Below are 24,011 nucleotides of genomic sequence, written 5' to 3'. Positions count from 1 at the left end.
AATCACAAAATCCTTTTTAAAAAGTTGCATTCCTGACAGTGGCACACCCAATCACGCATTGTATTAATCATCGCACAGTCTCAACAAAGGAATGAAACTGGATGAACCACATTACATTTACCAATGCACCAGAAAATACAACAACACAATCAGCCCTCTTGACCCTGCAACTTCTGCCTCACTGTGGGCCAACAACAGCAGCAGAACTGCTGTTTATGGATTTCAACCTGGATAAATGCGAGATGATGCATTTTGGAAGGTCGAATTTGAAAGCTGAGTACAGGATTAAGGATAGGATTCTTGGCAGTATGGAGCAACAGAGGGATCTTGGTGTGCAGGTACATAGATCCCTTAAAATGGCTATCCAAGTGGACAGGGTTGTTAAGAAAGCATATGGTGTTTTGGCCTTCATTAACAGGGGGATTGAGTTTAAGAGTTGAGAGCTTGTTGCAGCTTTATAAAACTTTGGTTAGACCGCACTTGGAATACTGCGTCCAGTTCTGGTCGCCCTATTATAAGAAAGATGTGGATGCTTTGGAGCGCATTCAGAGGAGGTTTACCAGGATGCTGCCTGGAGTGGAGGGCTTATAAGGAGAGGTTGACTGAGCTCGGACTTTTTTCATTGGAGAAAAGGAGGAGAAGAGGCGTCCTAATTGAGGTATACAAGGTAATGAGAGGCATAGATAGTCTCTGGCTATCGACTCTATTTCCCAGGGCAGAAATGACTAACACGAGGGGTCATAGCTTTAAGCTGTTTGGAGGAAAGTATAGAGGGGATGTCAGAGGCGGGTTCTTTATACAGAGAGTTCTGAGAGCATGGAATGCGTTGCCAGCAGCAGTTGTGGAGGCAGGGTCATTGGGGACATTTAAGAGACTCCTCGACATACATATGGTCATAGAAATTTGAGGGTGCATACATGAGGATCAATGGTCGGCACAACATCGTGGGCTGAAGGGCCTGTTCTGTGCTGTACTGTTCTATGTTCATTGTGATCTAGAGCCAACCAGGGTATAGGCTATAACCAAACCTGATGGTGTACAAATAAACTTGATTGACGAATGACCCCATAGTGAAAGTGAAGTAATACAATTGAATTTTGCATTTAGTTTGAGGGAGACAGGAGGGGATCTCAGACTTTTTTTAAACTTATGGAGAATTATTAGGGCATGACAGCAGAACTGGCTTAAGTAAGCAAATTAGAAGATATATCAATAAAGTTGCAGTAACCGATATTTAAAGACTTAGTTCAGCATACACAGAATAGATGCATTCTAACAAGTAAGAAAGGTTCCCAGAGAAGTTTACCATCCATGGTTAACTAGAAAAATAGTACCAAATTAAAAGTTTAAAAATATAATTATGCAAGCCAGGAAATTGGACAGAATATTTTAAAAAATGCAAAGTATGTCTTATTTTAATCTTCCACTCCTTATTAGTTTATGAGAGAAAGATAAAAACATGATAAGAATATTGAGAAATATTTTAACAAATACAAAGTGAATATTAATTCCATGAAAACCTGAAGAACTGATAATGGAAAATCAAGTGTATTGTAAGACAATATGCAGTAGAAAACATATTTACTTGGGGAGGAAAGAAGTCACTTTGGAGTAAGGGAGTATTGTAAGTCTGCATTTTGATCAGGTTATTTGCCTTTGGAAGGGAAGAAGATGTACTTATTCTATTGCCATACATAATTGGATTTGTTACCTAGTTATTGGCAGTGTATAAAGCTCTTTAGAGTTTTAAAAAAAAACTGCTTGCAAAAGTTTTGGGACTTTGTAGAGGTCAATGTAGGAACTAAATTGGATCTCCATTTCGTCCTGCCTAGCTTATTGGTGATTCAATACCCAGGATGGTTCAGAAGCCTAGCCCATCCCACTCCAAGCAGTAATTTGATGTAGGATGGACAGATCTTATTATAAAATGATTTGGGTTCCACCTAATAGTACACATCCCCTGTAAGTGATGTTTTGAGACCCCAGCTGAATTTTGTCTTTTGTTTGCTGTGGGTGCTTTTATTAGACTTTCTAACAACAGGTGAGTAATTGTAAGTAATTCTGCAGTTGCTTTTGTGAGAAAAATTATTTGGGTGTTTCATTATTTCCTGTTGCGTGATTCTGATTCTCAATTGTTGGGATGATGCTGTAATAAATTAATAACTAAATGTTTTTGAAGTCAAAATTGGCTTTAAATCAAAATAAATGGTCTCATCTCTTGATTTAACTGTGTCTCAAGTCCATGAATTAGGAATTAAGAAAATTAATCATATTTGATCATTTTCGGTACTTGCCACTTCAGTTCTCTCATGGTCACTGAGGAGCATTTAACTGACTGTATTGACATTCATGACATTACCACTGATGAATCTCCCATGATCAACATCCTGGGTACCATTGACCAGAAACTTCGGTGAAAGCAAATCAGAGCTAAGAGTTCATAGAATCCCTACAGTCCACACCGACCCACTACAGAATATCCCATCCAGACCTGTTCCACTACCCTATTACTCTACATTTACCTCTGACTAATGCACCTAGCCTACATATCCTTGGACCCTATGGGCAATTTAGCATGGGCAATTCATCTAACCTGCATATCTTTGGATTACGGGAGGAAACCGGAGCATCCAGAGGAAACCAGCATAGACACTGGGAGAATGTACCACCTCCATAGAGCCCAAGGCTGGAATTGAACCTGGGTCCCCGGCACTGTGAGCAGCAGTGCTAACCAATGAGCCGTCCCCTTGCCACCCACCAGTAATTCCCCATTGAGAGTGCATAAGTCAGGAATGTAACAGAATATTCTGCATTTGCCTGGCTGAGTGCAACTATGATCAACTTCTCCAAGTTGAACATCACCCAAGACAAAGCATCTCATTAGATTGGCATCCATCCACCACCTTCAACATTTACTTACTTCACCATAATACATTGTACCATCTACAAGCTGCATTGCAGCAGTTCCACAAAACTCCTTTGACAACACTGTACAAGCCTATGATCTCAACTAAGAACGAGCAGCAGATGCATAGGGATACCACCATCTGCAAGTTCCCGTCCAAGCCATACATCATCTCCACATGGTATTGTATCACCTATCCCTTATCGTAGCTGGATCAAAATCCTGGAATTCCCTTCCTAACAGCACTCAATACTTTACTTACCTTCATAGACATCCACCACCTTCAACATTTACTTACTTCACCATAATACATTGTACCATCTACAAGCTGCATTGCAGCAGTTCCACAAAACTCCTTTGACAAAACTCCTTTGACAACACATTTAACACATTCTCAGTCCATGCCTGAATGATTTCCCCCTGCCCCCATCCCATAAACTTTAATCTTGTTTACTAACCTTTTGTGTGACATCTTACTGAAAGCCTGCTGCTTGTTGTCAAAACTCCTTTGACAACTATGATCTCAACTAAGAACGAGCAGCAGATGCATAGGATACCACCATCTGCAAGTTCCCCTCCAAGCCATACATCATCTCCACATGGTATTGTATCACCTATCCTTTATCGTAGCTGGATCAAAATCCTGGAATTCCCTTCCTAACAGCACTCAATACTTTACTTACCTTCATAGACTGCAACCGTTCAAGAAGGTGGGTTCCCAAAGGTAAATAGAAATGGGTCATAACATTTGACATCGCTAGCAACATTGATGCCCTTAAATGTATAAAGAATGTTTCATGGATGAGTCTGTTAACTATAAGAGTTGTAGTTGTGCACTGATAGATAATGTGCTTTTTTTTTTTTGTTTTTAGACAGTTAGTATTAACCACTGTCATGCTGATACAACCTGTGATTCCTTACCACAGTCAATTAGTAAATGACAGCTGCTGAAGAGTAAAATGAAGGATGTAACACCTTATAACTATGGGATATCCCCCCAAGCACATCACATACTTTTTTTTTAGAGTCAGTAACAAGGGGGCATAATTTCAAGGTTTAGAGAGGATTTGAGGAAAAAAATTTCAAAGAGATGGAAATTTGGAATGCACTGGCTGGGAGGATTGTAAAGGTGAGAAACCTCACAACCGTTGTAAAAAGTACTTGAATGAGCACTTGAAATGTCATAACATTCAAGGCTGTGGACCAAGTGTTAGAAAGAGGAACTAGTGTAGATTTATTTTTTTTTTGTCGATGGATTGGAGGGACTTTTCTGTACTTTAATTCTACTACTTTTGAAGTGGTACAAAAAACATAATATATAGGCACGGAACAGGTGGCACAGTGGATGGTTGAAGATTAAAGTTGAGTTAAGACAATGCTAGAAAACTTGAGTTAGTAGACGCGTAAATGCCACAAGGAGTATTAGATAAATCCTCAGTTTGGTGCATTCTTCTTATGGTAACTGTATCTGTCCTCAAGTAAGGAGTTCAAAATGGCACACTGTACTCTGTTCTCACACCAATAGTTTATATAATTGCAATATGACATCCAATACTTCAAGTACATTCCTGGCTGTCACCACTTAATTACTGTTCACATTATGAAAGTATTAACTTTGCATTTATCCACGTTGTATTTAATCTTGACATATTTTTGCTCACTTGCTTTGCCTCCCCATGTCAAAATGAAGCAAGTCTGCATGCTTCTTGCAACTCCCACTCCAACCCAAATCTGTGTCATAGACCGAGTTGGAAAATTGCATTTAATCCCATATCCAAAACACTGATATTGACTGCATATAGCTGGGGTTCAAATACAGACAGTGAGGTACCTCACTAATCACAATCTGTAAACTTGAACATGACCCATTTATCCCTTTACACTGCTTTCTGTTTAACACATTCTCAGTCCATGCCTGAATGATTTCCCCCTGCCCCCATCCCATAAACTTTAATCTTGTTTACTAACCTTTTGTGTGACATCTTACTGAAAGCCTGCTGCTTGTCTAAATATACTACATCTACCAGTTCCTCCATTTCTACTCTGCTAGTTCTATCCTCAAAACTCCAACAGATATGGCAAATATGATTTCCCTATCATAAATCCCTCTTGATTCTGTTCAATCCGACTGTTAGTTTCTAAAAGTACTATTATCGCATTCTTTAATATATGTTCTAGTAGTTTCCTGTTGGCTTGATGTAGGGGTAATGGATATGTAGTTCCCCATTTACTCTATTCCTCCTTCCTTAAATTGGGTTATATTTTTCACCTTAGAATCTGGAGGAAACATTCCAGAATCATTTGGAATCCTTGAAGCTGACCACCAATGCATCTACAATCTCTGCTGCCACCACTTTCGACACTGTGAGATATAGATTATACAGAGGTCCAGAGATTTACATAATTTTAAATCCTATTAATTTCTCTGGTACTAATTACTGAGAGTAATATCTTCTAGTTCCTCATTTACATTGGTCCCTAGATTCCATGAAATTCTTAGAGAAGGCTGTTTTCTTGAGCATAGCAGGAAGTCGCATTTTGCCTGTGCAATTGTCATTGTGCACACACACAGTATTGGAGCAATCTTTGTAGGAGGCATTGCATCAAAAGACCACATTCAACATGTCTTGATGTTTTTCCCAAAGTGCCAATTCTGTTAGAAGGGTTCAAAACAAGCTTTTCAAAAGAAGTCTTGCACAAAGTAAAAAGAGATAGCTCTTTAACCCATCCATCCCCATGTTGAGATGACTAAAAGTTTTTAATACTTGTTTTTGTGGAGCCATAATGAGCAATTAGGCCAACCAGCTGCACCAACATCCCGTTTGGTTTCAATTTGAAAGCCAGTGAGGTTTCACAACGATATGTGTTAGGGCCTCAATTATTCACATGATTTATTAACAACTTGGATAATATATAACACAGTCAGATATCCAAATTTGCTGATGACACAGCATTGCAGACCAGGTAAATTCTAGAATTGAAAAGATTATGGGATGATCTGATTGAAGCCTTCAAGATATTACACAAAAAGATAGCTTATCTTTACCTACCCTATTTCCACTGTTTGGGAATTCTAGAACTAGGGAATATAGGCTGAGAATTAGGAGCAGACTGTTCAGGAGAGATGTTAGGAAATATTTCTACACACAAAGGGCGGTTGATGTTTAGATCTATTCTACATATAGCAGTAGTTGCTGGATCAATTGTTAACTTTAAATCTTAGATATAGTTTTGCTTACCAAAAGTTTTAAGGGGTATGGGCCAAAGGCAGGAATATAGAGTTAGGCCTCAGATCAGCCATGATGGCGTTGAAAGTGGAACAGGCTGAAGAAACCGAATGGCTTACTCGTGTTCCTGTCTTCCTAAAATAGGCACTGCCTCATTATGACAAATGTGCTTTGCCTGGCAACAGACTAAAACTCAATAGATAAATGTGTTTAATAGTGCTTGCTCCGATTCACAAGTTTTTAAACTATTTTATTTCATATATCCTGATGACTTTATATCAGTTAAATTCGAGCTCAAGATACATAGACGTGTGACTGTGTTTTTCTGGTTGCGAACAATTGATGTATTTTGCTGAAGCATGACAGTGGCGCATGTTAACTTTGCTTCAGCATTTTGGCTTAGATTCAGGGAGCTCCCCAACATCACATGATGAGGTGAACCTAGAGGATGTTGTACAAAATTTATTTTTAAAAAATGGTATGGAAACACAAACTGTACCACTTCAAGGTAATAGATAACAGCATCCGAGATTAAAAGTTAAGGACATGCACAGAAAGCCACAAATGTTGATGGAATGAGAACTGTAATATGTGACCCTGTTTCTCAGATTTGGGATGGTGTTTTTTTCCCTAAACAACCTGTCCGGAGATGTTATTACCCATCTCTGGAGCAGGTGTTGGGATGGTGTTATGCTGGGATAGATTGGTGAACAGAAGTCCAGGCATGTACACAATTGTGTGGCACTTTATGTATGGTAAGCATCATTTAAAGACTTTGTTCTAATCTGACAGTGGTTTAGGTTGCTGAATTGTTCCCTGTTCCTTGGAAACTAATTATTTTGGCTTTACAGTTACAATAACTTCTCTCTTTGTATTTAGACTTTAAAATCAGTGCTGGTCATGCTGCAGATTTTAATCAACGCCTACTGGAAGCTAGTACTCAGTTCCAAATGAATCAGGGAAAAGGCACAATAGATGTATGGTGGCTGTTTGATGATGGAGGTATGAAGCATATTCTACAAAAAGTTGAAGTTTTATGCCTTCTCACTATGTTAGAAGATTGATAACACAGTTTTTAAATGTATTAATATAACATATTTTCTGAGTGGGTAAAAGCTTCAGAATTCTGAAACAGAGGTACTTGCGAATCCTAGTTAAGGATTCTCTTAAGGTTAACATGTAGGTTCAGTTGGCAGTTATGAAGGCAAATGTAATGTTCAAATTCGCTTCAAGAGGGCTAGAATACAAGAGCAGAGATGTACTACTGAGATGCATAAGACTCTGGTATGACCGCATTTGGAATATTGTGAGCAGTTTTGGACCTGTAACTCAGGCAGTTGTGCTGTTCTTGGAGGTAGGGGTGGTGTGACAAAGTGTCCAGAGAAGGTTTACGAGAATGATCCCAGGGATGAAGAGGGACTTGTCATATGAGGAGTAGTTGAGCACTCTGGGTCTGTACTTAGTGGAACTTAAAAGAATGAGGAAGGGTGATCTCATTGAAATTTACAGAATACTGAGTGGCCTGGATGGAGTGGACATGAAGAAAATGTTTTGATTAGTAGGAGAAACTAGGACCTTAGGGCACTGTCTCAGAGAGAAGGGGCAACCCTAGGACTGATATGAGGTGGAATTCCTTCAGTCAGAGGGTAGTTAATCTGTGGAACTCACTGTCATAGAAGCCTGTGGAAACCAAGTCATTAAGTGTATTTAAGACAGAGATAGATCTTGAATGGTAAGGGTTCTGGGGAGAAGGCAGGAGAATGGGGTTTTAAAAAAAACGTATTTACCATGATTGAATGGCTGAGCAGACTCAATTAGCCAAATTGCCTTAATTCTGCTCTCATATCTTGTGATGTTATAACCCCTTTTTATTACCCAGGATGACCCAAAACCTTTTGTAACCAGTGAAGCATTTTTTGAGGTAATGTATGCTGAAATGTACGAATGAGTTTGTACAAACCAGCCTCCCCCACAGGAAAAAAGGGACCATACCATCTGCTGGCTAAGGGAGACATTTTGATCAGGATGCGAGGAGAATTTTCCTGTTCTTCCTCAAATAGTGCCATGCAGTCTTTCCATGTCCGTTAAGAACTCAGCGCTATGTTACAATGTCTCCTTCAAAACACAGCAGGTTTGACAGCAATGCAAAGTGATATGGCACCTCAGATCATGTGCTCAAGTGTCTGGAGTGGCACTTTAACCAATGGGCTGAATTTAATGGAAGCAGTGGGATTTTGGCTGCTGCCTGCAGGGCTGATGGGACCTCATGCCTTCTTTGAGGGTGGCCAAATTAAATGTGCCATGCAGTTGACAAACTAGCAGCAGTTTTCCCCTACATCTTTTGTTGTCAGCAGAGTTGGCTACTGCCAGAACCACATTACAACTGAGGCTTTGAATGAAGGAGGGACTGAAGCATGGGTGAGTAATGGCAGGAGTGAGGTCAAGACAGAAGGAGTGGCTTTCAGTGATACTCCTGTTCTTAAAATGCTGGGGTCGCTTTATCAAGCATTGAGTGCTTTTGTTTGAGTGATCTCTTGAGGGAGCCCACAGCTGGACAGCCTAAGGTTTGTTTATTGCATGGCAAGCCTCCTCCCTGCTGCAGGGATAGTGGCAGTGGGACGAAGAACTTAAGCCACAATTCACTCTGGGATGGTACACAGGCCTTCCTGTCCCAAATTTAATTGGGATGGATGATGGAGTGAGGGAGTTAATGGGTGATGTTGTCCCTTCAATTCTGCATTAGTAATACTTTTGCCTCAAAACTGCTTCAAACTGAGGTTGAAGGGCTTTTGCCTGAAACATCGATCTTCCTACTCCTCGGATGTTGCCTGACCAGCTGTGCTTTTCCAGCACTACTCTAATCTGGCATGATCATAAACAGTTAGGAATATTTTAAAATTTTTTGATAACCGTTTGTGGGTATTGGCAATTGATGTTTGGTCTCAAGTGGAATTATAGCTCTGTGGGAAACTAGGGAAATGATTGCTGGGCCTCTTAGTGAGATATTTGTATCATTGATAGTCACAGGTGAGGTGCCGGAAGAGTAGATGTTGGCTAACGTGGTGCCACTGTTTAAAAAGGTGATAAGGACAAGTCAGGGAACTATAGACCAGTGAGCTTGACGTCGATGGTGGGTAAGTTTGCAGATGACACCAAAATTGGACAGCGAAAATCACCTTAGATTACAACAGGATCTTGATAAGATGGGCCATTGGGCTGAGAAGTGGCAGATGGAGTTCAATTTTGATAAATGCGAGCTGCTGCATTTTGGGAAAGCAAATCTTAGCAGGACTTGTACACTTAATGGTAAGGTCCTAGTGAGTGTTGCTGAACAAAAAGACCTTGGAATGCAAGTTCATAGCTCTTTGAAAGTGGAGTTCCAGGTAGATTGGATAATGAAGAAGGCATTTGGTATGCTTTCCTGTATTGGTCAGACTATTGAGTACAGGAGTTGGGAGGGTCATGCTGCGGCTGTGCATGACATTGGTTAGGCCACTGTTGGAATATTGTGTGCAGTTCTGGTCTCTTTCCTATCGGAAGGATGTTGTGAAATATGAAAGGGTTCAGAAAAGATTTACAAGGATGTTGCCAGGGTTGGAGAATTTGAGCTATAAGTAGAGGTTGAACAGCCTGGGGCTGTTTTCCCTGGAGCTTTGGAGGCTGAGGGGTGATCTTTATAGAGGTTTATAACATCATGAGGGGCATGGATAGGATAAACAGGCAAAGTCTTTTCCCTGGGGTGGAGGAGTCCAGAACTAGAGGGCATAGGTTTAGGGTGAGGGGAAAGATATAAAAGAGACCTCAGGGGCAATGTTTTCACACAGAGGGTGGTACATGTATGGAATGAGCCGCCAGAGGAAGTGGTAAAGGCTGGTACAATTACAACATTTAAGAGGCATTTGGTTGGGTATATGAATAAGAAGGGTTTGGAGAGATGTGGGACTAGATTGGGTTGGGATATCTGGTCGGCGTGAACAAGTTGGACCTTTCGGTCTGTTTCCGCGCTATACATCTCTGACTCCATGACTATGATTCAATATTATTTCTAGAAATCCTAAAAGATTTCAATGCTTATTTATGAAAATAAAACTTGTATTAAAATTTATAATCTTGCGTTCAGTTTCAGCTTATCACTTAAAGGAGCATTAATCCTGATATCATTACTTTAATTAGGTTTAACTATTCTCATTCCCTATCTGTTAACTATTCGCAAAAAATGGTGTGACTGTAAATTACGTATCTTCATTGGAGGGAAGTTGGACAGTATTAATGAGGAGAAACGAGCGTAAGTTTTGTTTAATAACTTTCCAAATGATTTAAAATGTGCAAGATTTTATCAGATGTTGGCACTTTCATTGGTTTTTCAAACTTAACAAGCTTTTTTGTGGTGAATATTTATGAATATGAGTAAAAGTACTGATCACAAAGTTTAGCTCAAATGTTTGAAAATCACACTTCAGTATTTTAGAAAGAGGGAGGCAGAAATTCATCGACCAAAATCACTGAACTTCCTGGCAGAGTGCTTCATGGTAACATACACATCCAGAAATACACACCCATATATTTATATAGATTATTTGAGTGCACATTGGGTACTAAAAGAATTCTATAGCCTTTCCCTTTTGAGTGAATTTGAAGTAGCCTAGAATCATAAGAGCACGAGGAAGTCACTCAGCCCATCGTGTTCCATCTCTTTGAACTATTCAATTGATCTCAGTGTGTTATTATTAGATTCCCTACAGTGTGGAAACAGGCCCTTCGTCCCAACCAGTCCACACCAACCCTCCAAAGAATAACCCACCCAGACCCATTTCCCTCTGACTAATGCATCTAACACAATTGGCAATTTAGCATGGCCAATTCACCTGACCTGCACATCTTTGGACTGTGGGAGGAAACGAGACCACCCGCAGGAAACCCCCACTGACACTGGGAGAATGTCTGTATGGAGTTTGCACAGTCTCCCGAGGCTGGAATCGAACCTGGGACCCTGGTGCTGTGAGGTAGCAGTGCTAACCATTATGCCATCGTGCCGCCCTTATGGCATCGTTTTTTTTTCACATTCTCTCAATATTTTCTTGAAATGGAAAAACAATTCCAATTTAATTTGAAAGTGACTTGAATCTGTTTCTATCATCTTTTCCAGGTTCTGTGTTTTAGATTATAACTTGCTGAGTTGACCTCAATTTTTTACCAATTACCTTAAATTGGTGCACTATGGTTACTGACAATCCTGCCAGTTGGAAGTTCTTTTATCTTGAAAAAATAAAATCTATAATTGGAACATTTCTGCCAAAGTTCTCCTTACTCTTATGCCCTGAGAATAATCCCAGTTTCTCTAATAACTTGATGTTACCTTCCTTGCTGCTACACTGTCTGTAATTTGTTTCTGCTTCTCTATCCTGTACTGGATGAGCAGAAATTTCCAATTGAATATTAGGTAGAATAAAACTATTGTCTTTCACTGCAAAACTCTCTTCCTTGACCATTGGCTCTAACCTCTTCCTATCACAGGCAACCTGATATTATATTTGAGCCTAAAATGAGCTTTCATCCAGGTGAGCGCTTTAAAAACCACCACCAGCTTTTACCTCTGTGTAACATTATCTGATATTGCAAATGGCCTCTGTCCAACTTCTGAAACCTCCTTCCATCGCGTTGTTATCTTTCATTTTGCATTATACCAGTAGTCCCTTGGCTGGCTTCCTAACTTGTAAAACCTGAATACAATTTAAAGTTGTTTGAATCTCTCATGCATAGATCTAAACTTATTATCCATCACCTCTATACTTGATGACTTCTGTCTTGGTAACTTCTCCATTTTTAAATGTTCCTGTGGTCTCATTCCATCCCTAACCCTCAGACTTCTGTGCTTCTTTAGTCCTGCCATCTTGGATCCATATTATGAATTGCTCAACCAATTGCTGCCATATGTCCAACTGTCCTCAGTTCTAGAATTTCATTCCTAAATCTTTTCATTCCTCCTTCAATGTACTTAAGTCAAATGTGAGAGATGTATTAACTAAAATACAAATACACAGGTTTAAAATAACTTTAGTTAAATATAAAAATAAGTCTGTACTATTCTTGCAGGCCTTGTTTGCTTGCAGATTCCCTTTTCTGGATTGAAAGATTTGAAAACCTGAATTCAGCTTCAACAGCAGTGATGGCTACTGCTGTTGTATACTTGGAGGTTGCTTCTACGCGTGGGCAGAGCAGAAACCCTTGGGAGTGATTGTGGGCTGCTTTCTTTCACTTGTGTGGCTGTGCAGTTTGTTGTTCTTGGTGGCTTGGTTCAGTACTCAGTAGCTTATTCTGGAAGGTGCCCTTTATTCTCCCTGTTGAGGAGCAGCTGGTGTTCAAAATCTCTCTCTTTCTCCCATGGTGTTCAGGGGATTCTCCTCAAACTGGCTGCTTTTCATGCCACCTTTATCAAGATCAAACAGCATGGTCACAAACAGTTCACCACCAACTGGTGGGCAACTAGGGATACGCAATAAAAATGCTGGCTGGCCAGTGATGCCCATGTTCCATGACTGGATAAAAATTTAAGAGGAGAATGTCTATGTGCCTCCATTACTTAACTGGTTTCTCCCAAAAATAAACAGTTCTATGTGTATCTTTTTTTTTTATAGATGTTTATTGAAAATTTAACATTTTTACAAGCTTACAAAAAAAAACCTCAAGTATAAACATTGATATGCAATTAAATCTTAAATAATAACCAAAATTTATCAAACAAAAAAAAAATAAAACTCAACTAACTACTAATCTAACCTACAACTAACCAGAGTGTATAATTAAGTCTCTTACATTATTCAAAGAAGAGAAAAAAACCCGACGGATAACACAGAAATTGGGTAGTGAGATACATGTTCGGAATGTGTTAACATCAAATGTAACAAAACCCGTATTCGTGCGGGATTCCTCTCCCAAGGGGCCCCTGACCAGCCAAGTTCGTAATCTCAATTAAATAAAAGCCCTTGTTAGGATAGCCGAAATATCTGTATTTATGTAATTCAAGAAGGGCTGCCATATTTTATGGAATAATGCGGTCTTTTGGTGCACCATATTTGTAAGGAAGTCAAGGGGAAACATTCCAAGATTAATCTGTGCTAATTCGAAAGTCCAGGGGGGCCCTCAGCCACCCAGTTTACCAAAATATTTTTCCTTGCACAGAAAGAGATTAGAAAATAATCTCTTCCCGTGCACATCCAGGGAGGGTAAATTCGAAAAGCCCTGTGTATCTTATAGCTAGATCATTGCATCATGCCACCAATTAGGTCTGCCTTTTAAAAAGCACTTTGCCAAAGTTGGAACCAGGAGTTGCAGAATTATTCTTAAGCCACAGCAACCCCAAATTCAAAAGCACTTTACTAGTGCGTTGTCTTGGTCAAGACAAATGTCTGGCAGCTCCACACTGATGTAAATAATATTTAAAGTCAGGTGGGCCTCAGGCCAAGTCATTCTAGCACATTCTTTAATTATTCCTTTACTAGAGTTGTACTCTTCTTGCTGTTGCACAACTATTTCTAGCTTCCCCTATAATAGCATTCTGACTCCTGTATTATCTACAGCCCAAAGAAATTCCTGTGAATGGTTTTGCAGCTTTACCCTCTACACCTTCAGGTAACATCTTCTTGTCATTATTTGTGACCATGTCACTCACTGGCATCTATCTCCTTGCCTTGTTGTTAGGGATATAAGACAGAATATCTGGCACATTCTGAAATGCTGGCTAAAAGAATGCCTGATTACAAGAGAAGTGGCAAATATGTTTCCTTTTCAATGTAATTTATACAGGAAATTCCGTGAATGAATGAGTACCTGAGTGGTACAGTAAGTTAATAATAACTTTGGAGACAAGGATGGTTTCATGAATTCAACAGTTGGAATATTACAATTAGCTTTGGATAAGGGGGAAGAAAATCTGCCAGGGATTTCTGTCTCAAGATTCTAGTTACTCCTGTCAAAAATGGTTTATCGATTTAAGGAACCTAACCCAGCTTGGGTTGTGCTCAGTGCCAAAAGCGCTAAGCACCTTGATGCTCACTGTTTGGGGATAAGCACTATAATTTATTTTTATTATTTGTTCATGGGATGTGGAAGTTATTTGTAAGGCCAACAATTTTTCCTCCTCCCTGATTGCCCTGGAGAAGGTGGTGATGTGCTGCAGTCCTTGTGTTAGGAAAAGCATTCCATGATTTTGACCCAGTGACAGTGAAGGATATTTCTAAGTCAGGATGGTGAATGGATTGGAGGGGAACTTGCAGGAGGTGGTGTTCCCATGTATCTGTTGCCCTTAACCTTCTAGAGTGACCAGTTTTGAAAGATGGAGCCACAAGAGCCTTAGTGAGTCCCTTCAGTTCACCTTTGTAGATGGTGTACTCTGCTGCTGCTGTGCATAAGTGGTGGTGGGAATAAACATTCAAGATGGTGGATAGGGTGTCAGTCAATTGAACTACTTTGTCCTGAATGATCTAAGCTGAATGTATGGTACTAAAGGTTGCCTACAGGAAGTCAAAGCTTTGTGGAGAGAAGGAAGCTGATGAGCAAAAACTAGTTGTGAACAGTATCATTATTTCTCCCTTCACACGGCAGATGATAATCACACTCGTTTTCCAGGGTTTTTGTGAAGTTGTAGAATGTTAGAAGACAACATTAGATGTTATTTATAGATGGATAGATATCTATAGTACAGAAAAGGGCCCTTGGCTTATTGTGTGTGTCAGTCGAAACAACCTTCTAGCTATTCTAATTCCATTTTCCAGCACTTGGCTTATAGCCTAAATGCCTTGGCATCACAAGTGCATACCTAAATGCTGCTTTCAATGTTTTTGAAGGTTTGTGCCTTGTATGTGCTGAGCTCCAGATTCCCACCTGCCTGTGGGTGGAGGTTTCCTCACATCCTGCCCCTTATCATAAACCTGTCTCCCCTGTCTATGCATCTGATAATTTTAAACAATTCGATCATATATTCCCGCCTCCCCCTGCCAACTCTCAACCCCAGTCTGTCTTCATAACTAAAACTCTCTGGTGCAGACAACATCTCCATAAATTTCCTTTAAGACCTCCACTTTCAGGTCTGAATAGATTCAACTAATGACCGTGTGGAAGCTAGATTGTGTTTATGAATTGAAGGAAGCCCAGGGTATTTCAGTGGATATTAAATCAATGGTAGCATGTGCTTTTGACATTTGAAAATAAACCCATGGAAGGCACTCCCACTGAGGTGGGTCATGGGGAAGGATGGCACTTGATTGACAGTGGTTTGATGTATGAAAGGAGGGATGCCAGTGGTATTGTAGAGCCAGCAAATATTGTTAGTGATTTCATAGTCATCTGGGCTGTGGACCCCCAGCAATGCAGTTCGGTCTATAGAGGTAGTACATGAGCATGCACCTGGAAGGCCACAACATTTTGTAGGCTTGTATGGGATGTGGATATTACTAGGAAAGCCTGCATTTGTTCCCATACCCTTAGCTTTTTTTTTTTTGGCTGTCTAGGCCAGGGCCATCAAGAGTCCCTGTATGTATGCAAAGGCGGTAAGAAAAGCAGATTTCCTTCCCTCGAGGGGATGAATGTACACAGATGGGTTTTTAACAACAATCGGTAATGGTTACATGGTCATAATTGGGCTAACATTTAATTGCAGATTTTATTGAAGTCAACTTTCTCTGGGGGTTAAAACTCAAGATCCCACAGAATTTGCCTATACCTCTGCTTTCCTAGTCCAGTGACAATATCATTACCTACCAATTACCCTCCATGCTGAAGACAGATGAGGAGTTTAGACATTGGGTGGCACTAGGGAACAGAGGCTGAAGTTGAGCTTTTTACTGTGGCTTTGAAACACCAAGGAGTAGCACGTGAATAGAGGACTTTTAAATAATATCAATTTAATGGGCGGAAAAAATATTTTGAAAAAGGAGAGCCTTGAGAAACAAATGATTTTGAAATTGCTTGATTAAAGTTAATGAAAGGATAATTGCAGGACTGGTAAGTGTTTGGCAAGGTGAGGGAGGGCCTAGCTTTTGGCTGTGAAGTTGGAATATGAGAGAATATAATTTGAAGAAGCAACTTGTTCAAAAATTGATAGTAAGTTGTGTTGCTGAAGTCTCATTTGCCTGACCACTTGTTAGATCTTATTTTCAAATGAGAGTCCGAGTCTGGTGGTAGATTCAGGTACAACTTTATTTTGGTGCAACTTCGTTGCAGCCTCAGATTTTCTTAGCAGTAAGGCACACAAAGTCTTCAGATTGTATATAGTTAAGACTTAGTTTTGGGTAGGGTGGAGGTGGTGGTGATGGTCAGCGGCATCAGGTTTCCCCTCTGTGATTGGCTTTCTGGTCCAGCATCTTTAAATGTATGGTCAGGCTGCCAGTCCAGCCACGGTCATGATGTTTTCACAAACTTTAATGATTAAGGGGGGGGGCATCTCTATTGCTTGAAACTGGTTTGAATCTTTTGGTGATATTTTTTGGATATATGTGGATCTATCACTACTTCAGAAGCTGTATCTATGATTATCTGAAGAATGTGAATTAAAACTTACTCTTGATATTGTAACAAATTGATTAAGTAATTCTTAGTGTATGATGTTCTTACCTATGTAAGCAATTGCAGCTGCACATTCAATCTCAGCCAGTAACCTTGATTCTTACAGAGCTGCTATTGTCCTACTTGCTGAGGCTACATTAAGCAAATATTTTCCCACATGCTCTAACTACTGTCAGCCATGTTCTGCAGAACTTGTCAGGGGCAGTTGTCAACCATTTTGTGCCACCCAGTCACGGACAGCCATAGCACCACACTTTAAAGTATTTGATAAAAACTGGAGCACTATGTTAGAAATTTAATGTTTGTCTACTATGAAACTGAAGCATGATAAGACCATAAGACAGAGGAACGGAAGTAAGCCATTCAGCTCATTGCATGTGCTTCACCACTTAATGAAATCACCACTGATCTGATCACTTTCAACTCCATTTTTCTGCCTTGATTCCATTACTAACTAATGGAATCTCTCTCTCAACCTTGAATATACTTAATGATCCAGCCTCTGCAGCAAAAACAAATTCCGTAGATTCTCAAATCTGAGAAGAAATTCCTCCTCATCTCTATTTTAAATAATGCAATCCCTTATTCTGGGATTATGCCCTCTGGGTCTAAACTCTCCCTTAAGGGGAAACAACCCTTCTACATCAACCTGTCATGTTCTGAGTATCTTTGTCTCAATAAGATGGTATTGCATTCTTCTAAATTCCAATGGATATAGGTGAACCCGAGTCATCAAATGGCCCCTCCATACCCTGATCAGCCTAGTGAATATTCTCCAGTCTACTTCAATGCCAGTCTATCTTCTTTCAGGATAAGGGGCCCAAACAATTTAAAATAGTCCAGCTGTAGTCTGACTAGTGCCTTGAATAGTTTTAGCAAGATCTCCCTATTTTTATACTTTATTCCCTTTGAAATAAAGGCCAACATTTCATTTGCCTTCCTATTACCTGCTGAGGTTGTATGCTAGTTTTATGTGAGTCGTGCATGAGGTCTGTCACTTTCTGCAGTCTTTCTTGATTTAAGTTCATTCAGCTCCTCTACTTTTTTTTGCCAAAGTGCAGAACTTCACATTTTCCCATGTTATATTCCATATGCCAACCTTTTGCCCATTTGCCTAATTTATCAGTAACTCCTTGCAGACATTTTGTCATCCTCCGCATTCGCCTTCCAATCTATTTTTGTCATCCACAAACTTGGCTGTCATACATAACTTTCCTCATCCAAGTTATTAATATATACTGTAAATAATTATGACCCCAGCACTGATCCCCTGTGGCATTATTATAAGTTAGAGGTTGGCATCCTGAAAATGCCCACCCTTTATCCCAGCTCTGTCTTCAATTAGTTAGCTGATCCTCTATTCACGCTAATATCCCACTCGAGCCACATGGGCTCTTAATAAGTAGCATAATGAGTAGTACCTATTTAGATTTTCAGAAGACTTTTTATATTAAATACACTGACCAATGTTTTTCCCTTTATCTATCTGCTTGTTACCTAAAATATTTCTAATAAATTTGTCAGGCATGATTTCCCCTTCCAGAAGCCATGCTGACCCTGCTTGATCATCTTGTGTATATCTAAATACCTGTAGTCTATTATGTTCTTTATATTAGACTCTCACACTTTTCAATTATCAGACATTAATCTAACTAGCCTACAGTTTCAGGTTGTTCTGGTATATCGTGTGTTTCATCAACATGAATTGGCTATAACATGATTGAAGAATTCTGGACACTGTTTGGATAATGCAAACTTTCTACTGAACATGTATAACTATCTTCTGTACCTATCTTCTACAGTGCGATTTTCCATAGCGCAATTTTATCTATCACAGATGCAGAGGAACGCAACTGTCACGTTATGAAAGTACTAGTTTTTATATCCTTTCCTTTCTGAATTAGTCCTACATATTGGCAGTTTTCCTATCCTGAGACTTTTCCAGAATCTAAGGAATCTTGAAAGATTGCTATCAGTGCATCCACTACCTCTGCAATTACTTACTTTATTATCCTATAACACATCCAATCACGCCTAAGGACTTATTGACTTTAGCTGCATTAATTTCTCTGGGGTTTTTTTCTCTTGTGATAGATTGGATGCATTTCCTCTCATTTTGCCCCTGGATTATTTGACAATATTGGAATGCTGTCAGTGAAGATTTATGTAAATTACTTAGTCAATTCCCTTACTTGGTTTCCACCTTATTTTCCCAGCCTTGTTCTCTCAGGGACCTGTTGTCAGCTTTGGCATGTTCTTCATTTTAATGTACTTAAAGATGAAAGCTTTACGCCTTGGACGTCAACTCTCCTGCTTCTGGGATGCTGCCTGACTGTGATAGAGATAGGTCAAGAAAAAGAAGGAAGCATACGTCTGGTATCGACAGCAGAGATCAAGTGAATAAAGGCAGTAGGAGTTTATTCTAGGGAAATCAGGAGGGAAAAAAGGGGACATGAGATAGTTTTGGTAAGTAGGGTTAAGGAGAATCCAAAGAGATTCTGTAAATACATTAAGGACAAAAGGGTAACTAGGGAGTGAATAGGACCTCTCGAACATCAACAAGGCCACCTATGTGTGGAACCACAGGAGATGGAGAGATACCAAACGGGTAGTTTGCATCATAGTTTACCGTGGAGAAGGATATGGAAGATAGAGAACATGGGAAATAAATAGCAACATCTTGAAAAATGGGGGGCATCTTGAAAAATGAGGGGCCCTATCCTCTCCCTAGTTACCCTTTTGTTCGTAATGTATTTGTAGGATCTCTTTGGATTCTCGTTAACCCTATTTGCCAAAGCTATCTCATGTCCCCTTTTTGCCCTCCGGATTTCCCTCAAGTATACTCCTACTGCCTTTATACTCTTCTAAGGATTCACTCGATGTCTGCGGTCTATACCTGACGAATTACAGAGGAGAAAATGCCACATGTCTTAAAAAGCATGAAGGTGGATATGATCAGGTGCACGCTAGAACTCTGTAGGAAGCTAGGGAGGTGATTGCCGGACCCCTTGGTGAGATGTTTGTATCATCGATCGTCACAGGTGAGGTGCTGGAAGCCTGGAGGTTGGCTAACGTGGTGCCACTATAGTAGAAAGGCGGTAAGTAAAAACTAGGGAACTATAGACCAGTGAGCCTGACATCTGTGGTAGGCAGGTTATTGGTGGAAATCCTGAAGGATAATATTTCACGTCTGTTTGGAAAGGTAGGGACTGTTGGGGATGGCCAACGTGGCTTTATGCATGGGAAATTGCATCTCACTGACTTGAGTTTTTTGAAGAACTAAAGAGGATTGATAAGGGCAGAGCAGTGGACATTATCTATATGGACTTCATTAAAGCATTCAACAAGGTTCTTCATGGTAGACTGTTTAGCAAGGTTAGATCACACTGAATAGAGGGAGAACTAGCTACAGATAGTTCTCTAACCCAGTAGTTGCATTCTTGTGGAAACCGGTGTTAGAGAGAAAGCGCTCTTTAGAAACCGGGCTTAGTGTTGGCAGTGTAATCACATTACAGCCAACACACGGTTTAAATGTTTGCACTTTAGAAAGTGTCCCCAGTTCATCAATCGCACTACAACGAATTTACGTTAAAGAAATGAGCATTATAGCAGAAAGACCTGTATTTGGATACACAATAGATTGGAAGGTATAAGACCAAGGGTTGCTTTTCAGATTGGAGGCCTGAGACCAGCAGTGTGCAGCAACAATCAGTGCTGGGTCCATTGCTTTTCGTCATTTATAAAAATGATTTGGATGTGAACACCGGAGGTCTAGTTAGTAAGTTTGCAGATTACACCAAAATTGGAGGTGTAGTGGACAGTGATGAATGTTACCTTGGAGTCCAATGAGACCTTGATCAGATGGGCCGAAAAGTGGCAGATGGAGTTTAATTTAGATAAATGTGAGGTGCTGCATTTTGGAAAGGCAAATCAGGGTAGGACTGTTACACTTTTGGTAAGGTCCTGGGGAGTGTTGCTGAAGAAAGACCTTGGAGTGCAGGTTTGTAGTTCCTTGAAAGTGGAGTCATGGTTTGATAGGATAGTGAAGGTGTTTGGTGTGCTTACCTTTATTGGTCAGAGCATTGAGTATAGGAGTTGGGAGGTCATGTTGTGAAACTTGAAAGAGTTCAGAAAAGATTTACAAGGATATTGCTAGGATTGGAATGTTTGGGCTACAGGAAGAGGCTGAATAGACTGGGACTATTTTCCCTGGAGCATCAGAGACTGAGGGTGCCTCGGTGGCTCAGTGGTTAGCACTGCTGCCTCACGGCGACAGGACCCAGGTTCGATTCCAGCTTTGGGCGACTGTCTGCGTGGAGTTTGCACATTCTCTCCGTGTCTGTGTGGGTTTCCTCTCTCAATCCAAAGGATGTGCAGGTCAGCTGAATTAGCCATTTTAAATTGCCCATAGTGTTAGATGCATTAGTCACGGGTAAACACAGGGCAGGGGAATGGGTCTGGGTGGGTTACTCTTCGGAGGATCGGTGTGGACTAGTTGGGGCGAAGGGCCTGTTTCCATACTGTAGGGAATCTAATCTGATCTAATGTTATAGAGGTTTATGAGGGTCATGGATAGGGTGAATAGCCAAGGTCTTTTCCCTGAGATGGGGAAGCCCAGAACTAGAGGGCAGAGGTTTAAGGTGAGAGGGGAAAGATTTAAAATGAATCTAAGGAGCAATGTGTTCATGCAGAGGGTGTCCATGCCAGAGGAAGTGGTGCTGACTGGTACAATTACAACACTTAAAGGCATTTGGATGGGCGTATGAATATAAAGCATTTAGACAGATATGGGCCAAATGCTGGCAAATGGAACTAGATTTATTTAGGATATCTGGTTGGTATGGACGAGTTGGATTGAATTGTCTGTTTCTGTGCTGTATATCTCTGCGACTCTACAGTGCTTGTTAAAACAAAGTTTGTTGTATTTAGTTAGGAAACTGTAAGCTCATTGGGAAGATCTGCTGAGAAGGAACGTAAGTATGGAGTAAAAGCGGAGTGTTTGAACTCCGACAAAATCTCCAGTGAATATTATAATGAGGATAGTTGTCTATTTATATGTTTGCCTTCCTATCTTGCATTTTCTAAAGCTGGTCACTGTGGGAAGTGCTCCCTCTAGTGTTCTGGCTTTAATTGTCGCAGTAGAGAAATAAAAATAATAATTGGATAGTTTAGGTAAAATGGAAAATTCGTAGAATCCCAACAGTGTGGAAACGGACTATTTGGCTCAACAAATCCACACCGTCTGTCCTGAAGAGCATCCTCCCTCTCGCCCCCCCCCCCATAACCCCACATTTCTCGTGGCTAATCTATCTAACCTACAAATCCCTGGGCAATTAAGCATGGCCAGTCCACTAACCTGCATATCCTTAGACTATGGGAGTAAACCGGAGCACCTGGAGGAAACCCACACAGACACTGGGAGAATGTGCAAACTTCACATAGACAGTCTTCTGAGGGTGGAATTGAACCTGGGTCCCTGGTGCTGGTAGAAAGCAGTGCTAATCACTGAGCTACAATGCACAGAATGACTTGGCAGTTCAGGATATTAAAAGCAGCAGTTTGAGTGATAGGACCATAAGAAACATTAATAGAATACTTCAATTTCTGTAAAGATATAAATATGAAAAATGATATATAATGGAATGCTTTGCAACTTTTGAGACCTACGCCATAGGAAGGATGTTGAACAGTAGTGAGAGTAAGTTCACCAGTGAGCACGCACGTAAGATTACTTCTTAAATGGAGGATCAGCATCAACAGCGTTGTTAGATTAAACTGCCCAATTCTACCACTGTTTATCCGGTATATAAATTAAAACAATTTTGAAAGTGGTTAACATTGCACTGTTCTTCTTGCTTCTGTACAGAATGGCTGCACTTCTCGGCAAGTTCAGGATTCAGTGTGCTGACATCAAGGTCATTGGAGATATTCACATGAAACCAAGCAAAGAAAGGTAGGCAGAGGCTGAATTGGTTTCTTTAGTAACCTGTAACTGTAAAATTGAGATTCCAGAGCTTTGTAGACAACCTGAAGCAGCATGGATTGTTAATATTGATCTCGGTCAATCATTGATGGGGTTGGTAAGGGGATCCTTGTCACATCCCACAGACGTGAACTGAAAGTCATGGAGATTACAGCACAGAAACAGACTCTTCAGTCTAACTCATCCTAACCTAATCTAGCCCTATTTTACAGTACGTAACTCATATCTCTCGGAACCCTTCCTATTCATATACCACGGAAACTGACTCTTTGGTCCAACTCATCCATGCCGACCAGATCTCCTAAATTAATCTTGTCCCATTTGCCAGCGTTTGGCCCATGTCCCTCTAAACCCTTCGTAAACACATCCATCCAAATGCCTTTTAAATGTTGTTATTGTGCCAGACTCCTCCACTTCCTCTGGCAGCCAATTCCATACACGCACCACGTTCTGTGTGAAAACATTGCCCCTTAGGTCCCTCTTAAGTCTTTCCGCTCTCACCTTAAATCTATGCCCTCTAGTTCTGGACTCCCCCACCCCAGGGAAAAGACCTTATCTATTTACCCTATCCATATCTCATGATTTTATAAACCTCCATAAGGTCACCCCTCAGCCTTTAACACTTCAGGAAAAACAGCCCCTGTTCCAATATCTCAAACCCTCCAAACCTGGCAACATCCTTGTAAATCTTTTCTGAACCTTTTCATGTTTCACAACATCCTTCTGATAGGAGGGAGACCAGAATTGTACACAGTATTCCAGTAATGGCCTAGCCAATGTCCTGTACAGCTGCAACATGACCTCTCAACCCCTATACTCAATGCTCTGACCAATAAAGAAAAGCATACTGAATGTCGTCTTCACTATCCTATCTACCTGTGACTCTACTTTCAAGGATCTATGAACCTGCACTGCAAGATCTTTGTTCAGCAACATTCTCCAGAACCTTACCATTAAGTCCTGTCCTGATTTGTATTTCCAAAATGCAGCTCACAACTCTAGTGATGGAGAGGGATAAGTGTGCACTACAGGGCAAGAGTTATAGCTGGGGTCAGGGAAATTATGATGCAGTGAGGCATGACTTAGGATGTGTGGCTTGGAAAAGTAAGCTTCAAGGCATGGGCATAATTGATATGTGGAGCTTGTTCAAGGAGCAACTATTGAGTGTCCTTGATAAGTATGTACCTGTCAGGCAGGGAGGAAAGGGTCGTGTGAGGGAGCCGTGGTTTAATAAGGAATAGGAATCCCTTGTTAAATGGAAGAGGGCGACCTATGTAAAGATGAGGCGTGAAGGTTCAATTGGGGCGATTGAGAGTTATAAGGTAGCCAGAAAGGA

At 40.5% G+C, this 24,011-nt stretch overlaps 1 protein-coding gene across 2 annotated transcripts in view; it reads left to right on the top strand.

Annotated features, from left to right (window-relative positions):
• slc12a1 (solute carrier family 12 member 1) overlaps positions 1-24,011 on the top strand; it is a 133,887-nt gene that overhangs the window by 103,296 nt on the left and 6,580 nt on the right. For both annotated transcript variants that reach the window (XM_043680183.1, XM_043680182.1), the window contains exons 21-23: positions 7,012-7,134; positions 10,306-10,417; positions 22,559-22,645. In XM_043680183.1, the coding sequence (XP_043536118.1) occupies positions 7,012-7,134; positions 10,306-10,417; positions 22,559-22,645 (322 nt within the window). The remainder of the gene's footprint in view (positions 1-7,011; positions 7,135-10,305; positions 10,418-22,558; positions 22,646-24,011) is intronic.

This window comes from Chiloscyllium plagiosum, chromosome 40 (assembly GCF_004010195.1).
Source record: "Chiloscyllium plagiosum isolate BGI_BamShark_2017 chromosome 40, ASM401019v2, whole genome shotgun sequence".
Lineage (NCBI taxonomy): Eukaryota > Metazoa > Chordata > Chondrichthyes > Orectolobiformes > Hemiscylliidae > Chiloscyllium > Chiloscyllium plagiosum.
Note: the sequence above shows the minus strand (reverse complement) of the source record. Positions and strands in the feature narration are given on the sequence as shown.